This window comes from Seriola dumerili, unplaced genomic scaffold, assembly GCF_002260705.1.
Source record: "Seriola dumerili isolate Sdu_G_001 unplaced genomic scaffold, Sdu_1.0 BDQW01000216.1, whole genome shotgun sequence".
NCBI lineage: Eukaryota > Metazoa > Chordata > Actinopteri > Carangiformes > Carangidae > Seriola > Seriola dumerili.
The window spans coordinates 5,249,725-5,266,424 of record NW_019174471.1 but is presented as its reverse complement, the minus strand read 5'-3'; the positions used below and the strand labels follow the sequence as shown (position 1 = coordinate 5,266,424).

General features: G+C 40.3%; 1 protein-coding gene across 2 annotated transcripts in view; it reads left to right on the top strand.

Moving 5' to 3' along the window:
- vav3 (vav guanine nucleotide exchange factor 3) overlaps window positions 1–13,663 on the top strand; it is a 92,712-nt gene extending 79,049 nt beyond the window's left edge. For both annotated transcript variants that reach the window (XM_022754039.1, XM_022754040.1), the window contains exons 25-27: window positions 679–808; window positions 7,678–7,829; window positions 9,405–13,663. In XM_022754039.1, coding sequence (XP_022609760.1) covers window positions 679–808; window positions 7,678–7,829; window positions 9,405–9,449 — 327 coding nt within the window. In that variant the 3' untranslated portion in view covers window positions 9,450–13,663. The remainder of the gene's footprint in view (window positions 1–678; window positions 809–7,677; window positions 7,830–9,404) is intronic.
- The last annotated feature ends 3,037 nt before the right edge of the window (window positions 13,664–16,700 follow it).

Below are 16,700 nucleotides of genomic sequence, written 5' to 3'. Positions count from 1 at the left end.
GCTTAATGAAGTGTCAAAACCTGAATTTTATTTTAGCTGTGTGCACAAAAATAGCCATGATTAGAGATGTGTTTATACTGGCCTGAGGGCTTCAGCATTACAGATGAGTCCAGTGCATATTGGAAAGGTTCGCCAATCTTATTTATGCCAGGACTGGATTTTCTGTATCTCAGATTAGCTAAAAACATGTTTTTGAGTGTAATATTTGAATATCAGTGTGTGTACATACACTTTTTATAACATTTAGTTTCAATTCATATTTTTATCCTGATCAAAATCTCTGTCTAATGTAAAGGTATAATAACTCAAACCTAGAAACATTTCATTTCTTTCATTATGTTCATAGCATTTTTACATCTACAGCAGGTTAAAAGCAGTAGGTACTGTGCTAATAATAAGGTTCAGTTTTCAAGCAGACTCTTCATGATTTGAGAGTGTATTCATGTAATATCTGTACTATTTACACATCTGTCTCAAAAGCTGAAAATACATTTAGAAATGTGTCATTTTACAAACAGGACAAATGTGACACACAGTAAACACAAATACAGTTAACTGCATATCTTATTACTTTGTTGACCTATTTATATCTATGTTTGTTTGTGTGTGTGTGTGTGTGTGTGTGTGTGTGTGTGTGTGTGTGTGTGTGTGTGTGTGTGTGTGTGTGTGTGTGTCCAGGAGCTGATCGAATACTACAAACACCACTCCCTGAGAGAAGGTTTTAGGAGTCTGGACACCACGCTGCAGTTTCCTTACCGGGAAACGGAGAACGCTGCTGTGCACCGCCTCAACCGGTCGGGTGGCAACAGTGAGTAGACCTGAAGAGTTTCTAATAATAGAATCAATCCACCATTAACACAATAGACTTTTTTATGCAGTGATGGTAGCAAATGATAGCTAGTATCACTGGATTAAAAAGTCTGGTGCAACAGTTGTTAATGTAAAAATGACAGACAGAAGATTAAAAACTTTTTTTTTCTCAGTGCGTAACAAGAAAAAAAAAGCCTGCCAACATGATGCACTCTTTAAGTAAAAGCACTCCACCTGCACTGCAGATACTGAGACCTTCATAACTAGTTTTATATTCCATATTTGTGTGTTTTAAGCTCATGATATGTTTGGACTCTGATGTCCTCATATCCTTCCCGCTGGTCGTGATCTCAGCTAAATTACAGACAGCTTTTGGCCACTGCAACTGCAAGACAGTGAAATCATTTTTTAAATGACTTTAGTCCCCTTTGGTTTTCATAGAACTGCTCAGTTACGGTTAGTTTTCTGATTTAGATGGCCACAAGTCTAAATCAATTAAAGAGCAACTGAAAACTTTAGACCGTGCCTTTAGAGTCACTTTATTATAATTGGGCCATGACAACTAATGGTTATTTTCATTATTAAATAATGTATTATTTGTTTTATTGATTTAGGGATAACCATTTTATCTAAAATGTTGGAAGACTTTCAGAACAGATAAAAGTAGCAAATCATAACATTGGAGAAGCTGGAAACAACAAATGTTGTTACTGTTAGTTACTGGCTCTGCTGATTTCTCCAGCCACCTTTTCTGCTTTCTTATCTGTCATCCTTCCCAACTCTCACTCTGCTTTAATTCACTGGGGAGCGTCTTCACAGCCTTAAAAGAGCTGCACAGCTATTTGTTGTTAAAAACGCTTCATTCTCCACTGATGTTAATTGTTTTTGACTCAGCTGTCAGAAGGTGGTTGGAGAATCCACTAAGCACGTTATTAGATTTGATAAACACACTCTGGACGTTTACTGAAGATCAAATTAATTTGGGTTTCAGGGGAGTGAGATAATCTGAACCTTGAGTGAGTTAGCCAAAGTCAAGACCATTTATAATCTGATTTACAGTCTTATTTACTGCACTTACTGGATGTTACAGCAAATTCTAATAATACCATCCATTATTAGTTATTTTTCACATCTAACGTGTGATTAAGATTTAAATTTGATGTAGAGGCAACCTTTACTGCATAATTGACATCTGGACATGTTACAACTATTTTTAGACTTTTTTATTCATACTTAAAAAAAGTTATTGATTTTTTTGTAAATTAACTGCCCAATATTACATCATAAGAGATTAAAAATGCAGTATTATTGAACCATCACTAACACTGAAAACAGAAGTTCAGCAGCAGTATGTTGCCTCAAACAGCATTTTACACTTTAGGGAGCCCAAAATATTTTTGTAATAGAGGAAGTTGTTGCAGAACTTTGTTGGCGTGGATGTTGTGGTGCACTGTCTGAATTAACATCTGAGCTTTGTGTGATTTTTTTTTTTTTTTTTTTTATCTATGTAAGAATGAGCTGTTTGTTCAGTTCTGAAGAAACCTGACAACACCTCAAGTCAAAGCAGCTGTTGTCACCCAACACTTTGAGCAACATAATGATGACTATTTATGCATGCAGCTGCTGCTCCTTCTAAACCCTGCGACTCTGTCAGTCATTACCCTTTCTAACCTGATTCCTCTCAATATTCAGGTAGAAGATGTTATTTATCAGGGCTGAATGAGAGGGAACACAACATCCACTGAGATCTTTCTGACCTGGAGTTTAACATGTGTGGGATGGCATTTCTGTGACCAAACTGTAGGTTTTCTAGTGTAATTTAGTTTTTCAGTACAAAGTTTGTTTTGGGGAAAAGATATTCAGAATTAATGACGTTTATTCTTTGTTTTATTGGCTGGGTTGATAATGTCACATGGGAAATAGTTTGAAAAATTGCCGAGAGGTTGAAAGACTCACATTTGATTGTCTGCCACCTCCAAAACTGAAGCAGAAAGTGCTGCTTGCCCTGTATAACATCCACACATGCTGAATGTTTCAAGCAATGCCAGAAGCAAAAGGTATTAAACCCAGTGTGTGAGCCAGGCAAAGCAACACCGCCCATCAGTTGGTAAATGGAAAATGTATGACTTATCACAATCAGTGGCAAAATGAGGTTTCATTTGAACCTTCTATGCTGCTGTGTGCAATGGGAAAAAAAGTCCTGGCTTGCTGATGAGAACGCGCCAAGCAGAAGGAATGTGAACAGATTGTAAAGAGCTGTTTGGTTGTCGTAGGGGAGGCCTGTTGTTCAAACTCTGCGTCACAACACAAGTGGAGACAGCTCCAATCCAAATCTGTTTTGTTCCGGTGTGGTCCTGTGTCTTGTAGGCAGCCTCCTCCTGGTGTGCAGACTTCATTTTCTCTCTTTCAATTTTAAATGACTCTTTTGTTTTGATTTCCATCCTCCTCAAGCGCTGCTGGAGGACAGCTAATTAATGTTTAGGCTTTGTTTCATGTTTTGTTGACAGTTTTGCAGAAGACAGAAGTGTTTGATTGATCATTTTTAGCCAATATGTAAACTACAATAGCAACAATACCAGTGATAACCCAAAATATAAAAGAATATATAAATGTCTCGGCTAACAGCATGTGTGGGACTCTGGTGTATGTGTGTGTGTGTGTACGTGTGTGTGTGTACCCGGCTTTAGTCTCATATATTAGTCAACCAGCTCACATTGTGTATTCTGGTGTGGTCCACAAATCAGATTTTGCAAAAATGAAGCATGTAAAATGCAGCTGGTGTTTTGGTGGCTGTTTGAAGTGGAAGGCGATCGCTCTTCATATTGCTCATACCTAGACACCATTAGGGATTGCTGAGCTGTCTCTCAGTGCGCTGATTAGTATTCATTTTAAAAACCACTGGAGCTCTGCTCCTATTACAGCATATCAATAACCCAGGCCTGTTGACTTGCCAACAGTATTGTTGGGAGCGGCAAATTTTTCAAAAAGTTTGAGCGTTTATCTGCTTTTGTGGGGATTGGATTTTCTATTCCCAGTGGCTGAAGTGCAGGCTTCTGTGCAAGGGTGGGTTGAGGAACTTTTGAATGGGGTGTTTGTAGTTGTTTGATTGACTTGCCAACAGGAAATGTCAACAGCCACTTCAGAAAGAAGCCAGAGTTAATCTCCCTGATTTCTGACATCTTTCTTTATAATGTGTTTTGTGTGATAGATAGTGCAGTACATTCATTCCCACATCAGGTTTCCATCAGCTTCATTCACCCCAGTTAAACTTTTTCAGACAGACTCATTGGCATCCATTAGGCCTGCTACTGTTATTCAATTTATACCACAAAGCCTGTTTCTACTTCACTAACACTGCTACCTAGAAAAACCTGTCTAGCATCAGCATTTTCTGCTGACTGTACTTGTGCCATATTTGCTGTGTTGACTTATAAAAATAACAATGAACTCAAATTTATCCATAAACACTAAAGTACAAATACTGTCAGGGTTGAAAGTTCTGTTCCCGAGAGCAAGGCACTAACTCTGCCAGCTCGAAGACGTTGCTGGAACGGGATCAATGCCTGTAGCTTCTTTCAGTCTCTGCCAGTAGAAATACTGGAAGACAGAGAGAAATACAAACGCCGTGGGCCTGAGGTGGGTTATTTCTCAGGCTGTTTGCAAGGTAAAGGTACAGTTACACTTTCTAAAGCAGAGAAATCTGTACTGTTGGCATTGTGAGATCCAGACAAAACTATAGATAAAAGCAATTAGGATACCATTGGAAAGTACGGTAATGAAAGAATATGAAATAAGGCGACATCACTGATCTGTTAGTCTGTCAGGAAATTTGTGAAGGAGATGTGGAGCTGCAGTTGTGGCTGTATTACAGCTGGATGATTGTCTTTATGAATATGCAAATAGACATCTATTCCCTATGCTGTAATTGTGAGTACATTGCATGCTCCTCCCTATTAAATGCTCAAGTGAAGATGTCGCCCTCCATTACTGATGCAGACATCCCTTCGTCATCACTTCATGTTTCAGCTAAACCTAGCAGGGGCATGGATGTGTTTGGACCTTCAGTGTTTGACATTTAATCTAGGTTTAGTCTTTCAGTTTAGTTTCCAGCTCCAGAACATAAACTGTGTATTTTTTCAAGTTTTATGAAAATGAGAATTAAAAATGTTGTGAGATATCACTAACATGTTATCACAAGCATTATTTTTTAACTACAGCACTGCTCCTGCCTGCAAGTGTATTTTGTAAATGAATAATAGCAGATTTTGTTTCATACCAACTGAAGTAATAGTCTTTCAATACTGGAAATCCTGACCTTAAATCATAAAGCAATAGCTGTAGTTTTTGTGAAACACAAGCATTGAAATTTCATTTAAAGCAGGGGTCCTAACCCTTATTTGTGAGCGAAAAAATAGATTTCTAACTACAGTGCCCACATAAGGCTGATCAGTGTAAATAGTTTGTGGGGTACAGATTAATTAACCACTGAACATCAGTGGGAGAGCTGCCACTAGAGCTCCTCCTGCGCCTGTCGTCATTTATTCTTTGTCAAACTGCGACTGTTCTTTTGTATCTCTGAAAAAAAAAGCTCAGAGTTGGTATTTTTTAAAGAACTGTTTTATTTTTTCTCCTTTGCTTCTTTCTCCTCCTATCATCCCCCCATCCCTGGCCTCTCCCCTTTCGCATCTCTCCGCTCCCTGCCTGGCCCGCCCTGCCATAGCCCCATTGCTCTGCGGCCTCTCTTTTGTAACTCCTGCCGGCTACAGCTTTGTACCTCCTTCCTCTGCTCCCTTCTGGTCAGGTACAGGTATCGCTTCTCTCTCTGCCTTTTCTCTGTATTTCTTTCTCTTTCCTTTCATGTTGAAGGCTGCTTAGCATGCTGGCTGTAGCTCAGTGCATTCACATCATCGCCTGAATCTCTGCCTTTATCTGCCATCTAGCTTCCCATTGTACCATCTCACCTCTTCCATAGTTCTGTGCACATACATGTCATCCTGTGTGAAGAATAGGGGCTGTTTATTTTAGTAATGCATGTACTCTATGTGAGGTTGTGTGTGTGTGTGTGTGTGTGTGTGTGTGTGTGTACATTTTTGCATGTAAATGCCAGTGTGTGAGGCAGACACAGCTTAGAAAAGAGTGGTGTTTGAAATGTTTTCAGAGGCATTTGTGGCAGAGTTTGGTGTGTGTGCTTGTGTGTGTCTGTCTGTCAAAGTAAAGGTGGACGTGTCCAAATACACAGATCTCCTCTATACTAGATATTCTACCCCCACAGCCAGGTTGTAGAGGTCTGACATTCCATTTCCAGCTGTCAGCTCAGCCCAGTCTGACTTACCAGTCAGTGTCTGCAGCAGGAAGAAAGCGGACAGGGTGGGATGGAGCAGTGGTAACTAGCTAACCTGCTCCACGTCTGTCTCTCATACCGCTGTCTCCTCGACAGAATGTCTACACGCACACACACGGGGCTGTCAGAACACTCTAGCTGCACTATCTCAACTAAAGTTATGGACTACACAACTACAAGTCCCTGTGGCAACTGGGCCATACTTCTCTTTTTCATTCGAGGCCAGATAATCAGACACAGGTAGAACATAGTATGAGCACAGACAGAATATAATGTATATAATTCCTCTTATTTTAGACCAAATATACTGGGTTGCATGAGCTACAGTATTTCTAAATACAATTTTAATTATGAACAATATAGTACACTTAACTTCCGATCCTTTATAAGTATGGCTTTCTATTCTCATTTGATTACATGAAATGGGTGTTTTAGACCTTGTAGTGTTCATGCAGTTCAGAGTAGCTCCCCAAGTTGAAGGTGGTTATTGTATTTTTTTGGTACAATGTAATATAGAAAATCTATTCTCAGTTTACATAATTATTAAACAGCAATTTATCATGTATCAGGTCCAATGTGTCAGCCATATAAGCAAGCTAACATTAGTTAATTAAATGACGTTAGCCAAGTAACCATGGCAACTACTGGGTGTTAATATTTTAGTAGCAGCTAATCTCCATGAAAGAACAAGTGAAGACCTATAGGTAACTGGTTAAAATCATTTGAATATTGAATTATTTTAGAAGCTACAGTATGGGAATGATAGCAGGCCATTTCCAAGTGAAACAATCACCACGGTTTACATGCACAAAATATGTTTTTTGCCCATATTTCGAAAAAAAAAGACAATATTCCTTCTAAGCTGTTTACGCAGCTAATGACAATGAATATCAATGAATATTACAATGAAAAAATTGTGCATATCCAAAAACTTGTTGATATCCAAGTCTTTCAAAATGTTTAAAAATAGGTGCGTTTCTCCTTCTGTCCAGAAATGTGGGCTTTTCCCTTAGGCATGCATTAGTACCCCAGCTTTGCAAGCTGGTTTGTGTACAATACACAGAGCTGACGCTAAACAGGCAAGAGGCCATGTGTTGGAAACTGCCGTAAAAACCCCAACTGAGATGCGTATTCCAACTGTGCTGTATACATGTTCAAAGAATGCTCCCAAAACAAGAATATCACCATGTCCCACATGACTTAATCTGAAAATATAAAATTCGGAAGGGCCAGATTCAGAATCTCCAAATGGAATATGCTGTTTACATGATCTGTATCAAATTCCAATATTGTCATATTCGGAATGATAGTGGAATATGAATGTGCATGTAAACATATTTATTGAGATCTTGTTTCTAAAACTATTAACTAACCACATATGTTAGTGTCTACTTGCCATCTCCATATATGTGTGTATGTATGTATGTGAGAAAGTGTTAATGCTGAAACTGATGTTTTTAAATTCATTATAAAACTTGGATAAGGTAAATCTCATCTCTTTGTTCACTGATTTTCTCCTTCTCCAGTGTTTACTCCCAAAGTGATTGGTGTGGCGATAGCACGGTATGACTTCAGTTCGCGTGACACCCGGGAGCTCTCGCTGCAGGAGGGAGACGTGGTTAAGATCTACACAAAGTCAGGAGCCAATGGCTGGTGGAGGGGCGAGGTCAATGGCAGGGTGAGTGACAACACAGCCTCCAATCACCAAATCATAATCAGGAAGGAAAAATGTCTACATGGAGAAAAGTTTCAGAGCTTTAATTCAGAGCTCCTCGTTTTGGTTGTTCTCTCTCATAATTCCAGTTTTAGGTAGCAAACAAGTTGAGGCAGATATTCTTGTCTACAGGTACCTGGAAGGGACTATGTCAGATTTAGTCAGTTTTTTCTTTAGTCTGTAATGTACACCTTTCCAACATCTCTATTTCCCCCATATCCTCACTTTGAAGACTTCATGTGCTGCTCTTGTATGACTTAAATGCAAAAAATGTTCTCATCCAATACCGAGAGCACTCTGTAATCAGGCATGCAGCACGCAAAAGATCCTGGTTCTAAATGCAGGGAAATATACGTATGTACTGACTCCCACTCAGACGCACTGCATTTCAGCTTGGCAGAGACTGAGACTTAGTGACAAACTAAACACTGTGTGGAAAGTCTGTGGAGTGCTGTTTGTGTCTCTATAGAGCCTTCAGCTAGGAAAAACAACTGGCACAGCTGGCTGGAAAAACAGCTGGCTCTCTCTGTCTTTTATACCACCATCTCAGTTAAATGAAACACCAGAAGTAGCTGACTGGCTCTCATGAAATAAAATCTGAAGATTTTATATTAACACAAGAGCTATGCAGCCATTATATACATATGTTTTATAACATGTAGCATTTCTTTAAGAGAGGATATTTACCTCTAATATGTGTTTTAATAAGTTTTTAGATGCAAGTGTTTTGTTGAAATGTTTAAATTAAGCTGTCCACAGTTTAAAAACTTTAAAAACCATCCCACTGGGGCGTCGTGTGGCGTAGTGGTCTAAGCAGTAGAGGCTACAGTCCTCGCTACAGTTGGCCCCGGTTCAAGTCCCGCATCGGACGGCCTTTGCTGCATGTCATTCCCCTTCTCTCTGCCTCCCCATTTCCTGTCTCTCTCTACTGCACTATCAATAAAGGCATAAAAAGCCCAAAAAAAAAACATCCCACTTGTTGGAAATGACAATTTTTTCAAGTTAAAATTTTTTTTAACTATCATTTTTAATTCTATCTATCTCACAGTTAAAGGAATAGATTCATGAAAAGATAAATACCACTCTCACATCTGGCCATTCAATATGAAGCTGGTCACAGCAAATGGTTAGCTTAGGTTAGCATAAAGACTAAAGACTGTCCAGAGGTAACAAAAACTATTTTTTGGTTGCGGTTTATGTGCAGGAAAATTTCTAGGTGTGGGCTCAGAGACATTTTTTCAGCTTGCTAAGGGAATTGTGATGGAAGCCTGTAAAACAAATCAACTCAAAACTGTCTATTATTGTTAACCTGAAGTTGAAATGTTTTGTCGCAGCTTTTATTGTGTTACATTGTGTTAAAAATATACTGAAAGGTTATACATACAGTAAACTGCTGCTGAAAGGTATTCTGGTACATGTAGGAAATCCCCAATTAGAAAAAGCAAAAGAGCCTATGGGAAGTGGGTAAAGTGGGTACATAATAAATTACAAGTGATGTTCAGTCAAACTCATTTACTTATTCCCATCCTCTCCCCTCAGGTGGGCTGGTTTCCATCCACATATGTAGAGGAGGGTGAGGAGTGAAAGGTCAGCCATGGGAATTGGAGTAAGATAAAAGAAGAATGGAAGCAGTGGAGTAAGCAAACTGAACACATATTAGTGACGAACAGAGTGAGCGTCTGCACTGCTGCTTGCTCCAGTGTTACGGTTTCATTCTCCTCCACGGAGCTCTGCTGCGTACAACCATCCCAGAGGCCTTTGGGAGAGAAAAGGGTGCACTATGCTGCAGATGCAAAGACGCCTGATCATTTCAGGTCAACTCTGTGAGGCTAAGTGACTCCACCAACTAGCAGCTTGCCTGTCAGCGGGACACAAGCCCTCGCCAGACAACCCCTTCCTCCCTCCCCGACTTCATCTGTCCATCCATAATTCACCCTGCGCTCCCTACTTTTCTATGCCCGAGCCAGCCCCCAACTCCCACCTGTTTCTGCTTGCCAAGTCGGCCGTCGCCAGCCTGTCAAAAGTAGATACTCAAATGCCAGTCTCCCATCCATCCATCCATCCATCCATCCATCCATCCATCCATCCATCCATCCATACCCCTGTGGAAATAGAGCCATCTGAGCTTGAAAAGACTCACACTGTAAAGCTTTTCTTTCATCCCCTTCTCACTCTGAAAGGATCTCAGTTAGTTTTGACCTTGCCTGTGTGTATGTTCCACTAATGCAGGTGGTTATTGATGACTTGATGACCCAGATTCACACATGCACACCACCCACGTCTCCTCCCCTTCAGATTATGATCACCACAGACTCACACACACACTTGCACAAAGACACACACGCACGCTCTTACAGGAGATGTAAGAGAGGGATGGCGTCAGATAGCATCACTGCACACTGCCAGCAATTGATCGCTGTTGTTCCTATTTTCCTCCCACCTTCTACATTCTTTATCTGCAGCGCAGCCTCTCATGTTTTTAGTTGTCTTGGCTGTTAGCGATCCTCTGCTCTTATCCGTGGCAGCTCTGTCAACATGAGCCCATTCGCTGAGGGTTTATCTTAGTGGAGGCATTAGTGTCGGGGAACAAGCCACCTGCCCCAGTAACATAAAATGCAAGAAAAGAAAAGCAACCAAACTTTATTCTTTTTTTTCTCTCCTTTTTCTCCATTGTCCATCTTGCTTTCTTAGCTTTTTTCAGCATAAGTTGTATTTTTCAGTTTCATTACCTGCAGATATGATGCACTGGCTGTCTATGAGAGGATATACAGTACACCGAGATTTGTACTTTAGCAAACATTTTCACCAGATTATGCATCAAAATGTTTTAACATCATCTTCCTGGGGGTTAGTGGAGACTTAGTGTCTCCTGCCTTAACTGCTATTTCAGTCATTTTTCCTCTCAAGAACACAGTTTTGGCAGAAACACTGAACACTTGCAATTTGCAAGATTTGTTTTGGCAAGAAAAACATCAAATATTGAAAAGGTATTCAAGAATTCAGAACTTCAATCCAAAAGAACTCTATCAGTTTTCAGAAACCACTTCTCACATCTTCCAGCTCACTGTCATAACTCTCACCCCCTCTCCTTCTCTGTACTCCACCCTCACCCCCCGTATGCATTATACACACTGTATCCTTAATCCACAGTGAAAGAGGATTTTCCCACATTTGAGGGAATAAATACCTTTACAGGAAAATATGCTGTGCAACACACACCAATATATAGTCAGACAGAATAAGACAGCAGAGTACACACATCCTAAGTAGTGATCAAATCATGTCTGGAGGTGAGACTGAAGACTCCCTAACAGTTTGTACAGCAATGTTTAAACCTCAGCCACAGAGTTTCTTTGCAGTTAAAAAAAACTATAAACCACACTCCTTTTTAAAAATATGTACATATTGAATTTAGTATTGAATTTGGAGATGGTGATTTCTGTTCACACTGTGGTCAGAAGGCAGCAGTCACAGGGCTCTCCACATGTCCCAATGTCACATACACACAGTCCTTTCTATGAAGATGGTCAAAACACCACTTTCAACTAGTGCTGTAATTTCTTCAGTTTGAAGTTGTTCTGCTCCTCCTCAGATACTTCAGCACACCTACGCATGACATTTTAAAAATCACCCATTTCTTAACTTTTCATGGGAAACTATGTAATGATTTAAAATGCAATGTACATAAAATACAATATCTGTCACTGAGGCAGTTTACTATGAGGATGCGGTCCCTAGTTTAGCACATAAGTGAGAATACAGTGTAGTAATGTGTTCAATTGAAGTTTAAATACTACAAAAGCCTTTGTGTAACTAACTGGGGGACCCTGCCTCTGGTAAAAGAACACAGGACAGTGTTTCCTTCCAAATCCATCATCTCCCCCTGCCATGTCTTCAATGGGTATTGTGCCAGAAATATATTTTGTGAATCTCAGTAAGAATCTATTGTAAAGATATGCTTTTGTATGGACTTAATGGAGCCATTAAGTTTGAAAATCATGAGTAACCCCCTGCCAGACCTGACACTCCATGCCTTTAAGGTATATATATGACAAATTATTTTTGTTCTCAGCCATATTGTTTAACTATTGGACTGAAGAAATTTGTTAGAAAGGGTCATATTAATGTGTTTTTGCATTATATCGTCTCCGTTTTCCTATTTCGTTCCATCAACAGTGTCATTAAGTGACCACTAGATGGAAGCATCCTAAACACATCTCCTCCTCCCCAAGCAGTCACCTTCAACATGCTGAAGTTTAGAGATGACATCATCTGATTAGGAGGTGAACAATATGTAGTTAGCATAAGCCTCAGACTTGTTGCTGTGAGGATACGAAGAAGCCTTAAACACAAATCCAAGGTATCAAAGTACACAAAATCCAGGCTTAAACAGTAGGTAGATGGAAAAACATCTGAGAAAATTAATATGACATTTTTTTAAGATAATATATGGCCACAATGTCTATCCTGACTTCCTTTGAAAATTAACTGATATTCCAGAACCCTCATGTCCAGTTGGAACCCTGATGATGATGATGATGATGATGATGATGATGATTCCCCTCCCCTCCTGCTTCCTGAAATGTCTGCAGTCTCTGAACAGTCAGACAATACATTTATAACATCTTTAGGAGATCTTAGAGCGAGCTGCAGCGCAGCAGTGGCACAAATGCGATCCAGCACAAGTCCTGGGAGAACTGGAGAGGCAGAGTAGGCTTCTTTAATCGCAGACTCCGGTAATCCACTCCCGCACTCCCTCCTCCGCCCAGATGAACTCTGACAGCAGGGCCATTTACAACTGCAGGCCTTCCTCCCCTCCGACTGAGCTTCCAGATTTTTGTGTGCAGGAGGGACGGGAGGAAGGCTCAAGGGTATCTGTGATCTAATCATTACACCATCTCCTCACCTCAACGACCCGGCTGCATCCATCTCTCTGTCAGCTCCCCTCTCTCTCGCTCTATCTCACCATGTCACTTCTCTCTCTCTCTCTTTACTGCTCCCTTTCCCCATCTATCTTTCATCCAATCTCTGTCTTCTCCGTTTCTCTCTGTATTCTGTCCCTCATGCCGTTGCTCTGTAGGCTAAAAAAGCCGCTGCTGTATGTTGGCGGGAGGAGAATGGAAAATTCAGTATTATAAGGAGAGGAGGGAGAGAGGCGGTCTGAAACTCTATAAACAACCACAGCAAAATGAGGACTAGTTTAATTTTACCACAAATTAATAGACTGAGAGAAATGATGCCAATTAGAGGATGAATTAGAAATCGCTCACACCACTGTTATCTCCTCATATACAGTGTGTGCACAGATTATGTCCACATGCGTAGGCACACACTGTGTAAGTGGGGAAAAGCGTTTGACAGGATTCAGGGCTGGGAAAGTCTTAGCCCAGCAGGGGTTTTGGGATGCAATCTCCTGAACCAACACGAGGAAAGTTCTGTATGAACCTGAACAGAAACATCCCAGCCACCAATACATGAATAAAAAAAAATCATATAATATGTCTTTCTTTCTGGGCTGAAAATCCATTAGAACCTGTCATCCACCATCCTGCCCCCTTGTTGTCTGAAGTTTGTGTTCATGCTCCATGACCATGTTTTGTTATCCCACTGAAGCCAAAGATGTTTGCTGTACTTACTGTACACTCAGCGTTATGTCTCATAACCACGGTACCCAACCGCTGTGGCCTAACTCTAAAACCGTGCAATCCTGACTGTGTAGCATTACCATGTATTGTTGCTGTATCATACTGTAAAATATGTACATAGCACATAATAAAGATACATATTGCTTCTTCTAATGTATTGTTGTTTCATGTCTTGCATTCCTGCACATCATGGATCAATGTAAAAACACCAGTAAAACATTGATTTTTACAGCTGAAGTAAAATTGTAATTGAAGAAATTATGATTATGACATGAACCTAAATCTGAATCATTGTTCAAGTCTTTGGCAGGTCATTTTTAGGTTTAATGTTTCAATAAATAAACAGTTACATTTCACCACTGAAGGTTTGAATATGTCTACGTACATTACTGAAGTACTATACTAGAGTATTTCCAAGTTCAAAATTCTAAGTTCAAATTATTATTCAATTATCTTGTTAAGAATTCCAAAACATATATCTACTCCTTCCAAATCTATGAATATGCCAATTTTTTCATTTTCAAACATTTAACTGTTGTACTTGAGATGTCTACTACTTCACTGAAGACTTCATTCAGCGTATGTATATACGCTGGAGGTTTTAGGTTTCCGAATCACACTTGCATATTGGACCGTGTTTGGACCACACTTGCATATGCAACCATGTAAGTTGCATATTGGACCATGATTGGTTTCTAAACTTTGTGATGTCAGAAAGTCCTGCTTGTTTGAGTTAACTGTCCGGTCAGATTTAAGGTGAGCACAGAGAAACTTCAGCATATAAATGTCAAAACAAACTCATGCACATACATGATGATGAAGGTCAAACATCCAAGTGAAGTAACTATAAGCAAAACACGTTACTAAAATATACTATATTTAAGGATTAAGTACGTCAAGGCTGTCAATACTTCTGAATAGGAGAATTTGTCTAACAAAGCAAAGCTGACAGCAACATAAAAATAGCTCCTTGTAAAGCAAATAACAAGAACCATGCATGTTACTAAATTAAAAAATCCCATGACTAACTGCAGAAACGGTGCATACAAGTGCAGAATGATGAGTAAGTTGTAGTGTGTATTCTAACCTTAAATGTCTTATTCAAACAAATAAAATATATACTCAATACAATTTAACAGTTCTTTTGTAACCCAATTGTGAGACTGTGATCATTTCAAAGACACTGATTTTGAATGTTGAATTCATCATTGAGCGTAAGTGCTGCAACTGTGGGATCACACTGAGCTTGAAAAGTAACCACAATTAACTCTTTTCGTTTGATTTATCTACATTAAAGAGTATAAAACGTCCCACACCGTGGTCATTCTCATCTCTGTTAGCTCAGCTGGCACAGAAGTGACTTCTTGGCTAAAATTAGGACCTGGTCCTTAAAGTATAGTAGTGCTCATTAAATGGCTGTCATGGTGTAACTGCCGTGTTTTGTTGCTGTTCCCTCCACAGGACTTAAATAACCTGCAGCCAGTGGGGTGCTGTTTCTCGCTAGCTTATTGGCTAATAGGTGTGAATGAAAGTGGGGACAAGCGGTGGGTCTTGTTGCTGTTATCATGCTGATAATAATGAACCAAGTTAACTAAATTTCTAAATATAGCCAGTTAAAATGAATGCATAAAAAAGGTGATAGCTCACGGTACTGTGGGTGTGTGAAAACATGCAGTGAATTGTTGTACAACTGTGTAAAAGATGCAGACCATATGGTGATGCTTAGTGTAGCTTCTCTGTAAAAAACATTGTGCATGCATGTACAGGTCTTGTGTGGGTGGTGGTCTCCTCGGCCATCTGCTGCCCAGTTACCTGCCGTCACTGAAGCCAGACCCAGACTCGGACAGCAAAAGGATCCATGGTGCTGGGTTGTAGCAGGCAGTACTGCTGGCACTGCAGGAGTGGAGCGAGACGCTGTGCTAAATACCCAGTAGTCGGGCTTTGCCTCGGCCAGGCCAGTCTGGATCACACCAGTCTGCTTCCAGCTGAGGCTCGACCACCAGTGTGACAGATGGCTGGTGAGAGGGTGACATCAGCCTTCTTCACAACACTGCGAGATTATTAGGCCCAACTTTCTGGACTGCTGCTGTCCAGTCTGATGTCCGATGGCTTCTGAAGGAAATATTTACTGAGTTCTGTGTTGTTAAGACTGATGAAACCAGGAGCTATTGTGACTAAGAGCAGGGGTGGCAGGTACTGTAGGTTTAATAGTTTCAGTGAAGTTCGAGGGCCCCAATTTTCAGTGTGGCCCTACGTGTCAAGGCACAAACTTTAAGAACAGATTCTATACAGTACCCAATATTGTAAGTTTAGTGACTCACCTGTGTGGCTGCATGGTAGCTGTGAAACTTTGCTGGTTAATGGCAGAATTGCATAAGGTAGGTTGTTTAGCTCAGCACCTCTTAGTGACTTATTGAAATGTGTAACCTGAAATAGTGCACTCAAGCTAGCTGGCTATTGTGATAAAAGCTATGTCTTTTGTACTGTGGTGAGTATGAGCCACCCTTAATCAGCTAAGCATATGACTGACTAGCAGTGGTGTAACAACAGGACAAGCAAGGCAAGCCTTTAAAGCTAAAAAATAGACATAATTCGTAACAATGGTGGTAGAGATATCTATCCTTACAGCTTATCTCAGAATAGTGCCCATTTCCATCCGTCATGTAATTTACTGCCCTCTTGTGGCAGCACTAGGCTATTGTTTCAGGAAGCTAGCTACCAGCTGTTGTATCTATGCTTTCTGTCATTTTTGTGGGCATGACCATGTCCCATTGACAAAGGCTGGATCTTGTTAAGCGGAGAGGGGAGCAGCATTGTTTGGATGTTTGTGTATTGAGGATAATCCTGGGATCGTTGACGGGTGACTAGCTATAGCCAAAGTGTGCTTGTCAAGACTCAGCTTCCACTGTTCTGAGATGATGTTGCATGCATTATACACGTACACACGTGTGTGTAACTAAACCTTTACATTAGACAAGAAATTTCTTCCTAAGTGGCAGCAGTAGCAAGTTAAATGAGCAAATTACACTGTAATTTATCATCTCTGTGCAAGAGATGAGAAGTTTCGACAGCAAATTGTTACACAAGTAGCGCAGCTCCTCTCAGAAATAGCTCAGTACATAGGTTGTGTGTGTAGCAGGCAGGGGAGAGAGAGAGAGCGGTGAGGCTGGTGACCGGAGCAGAGAGTTAG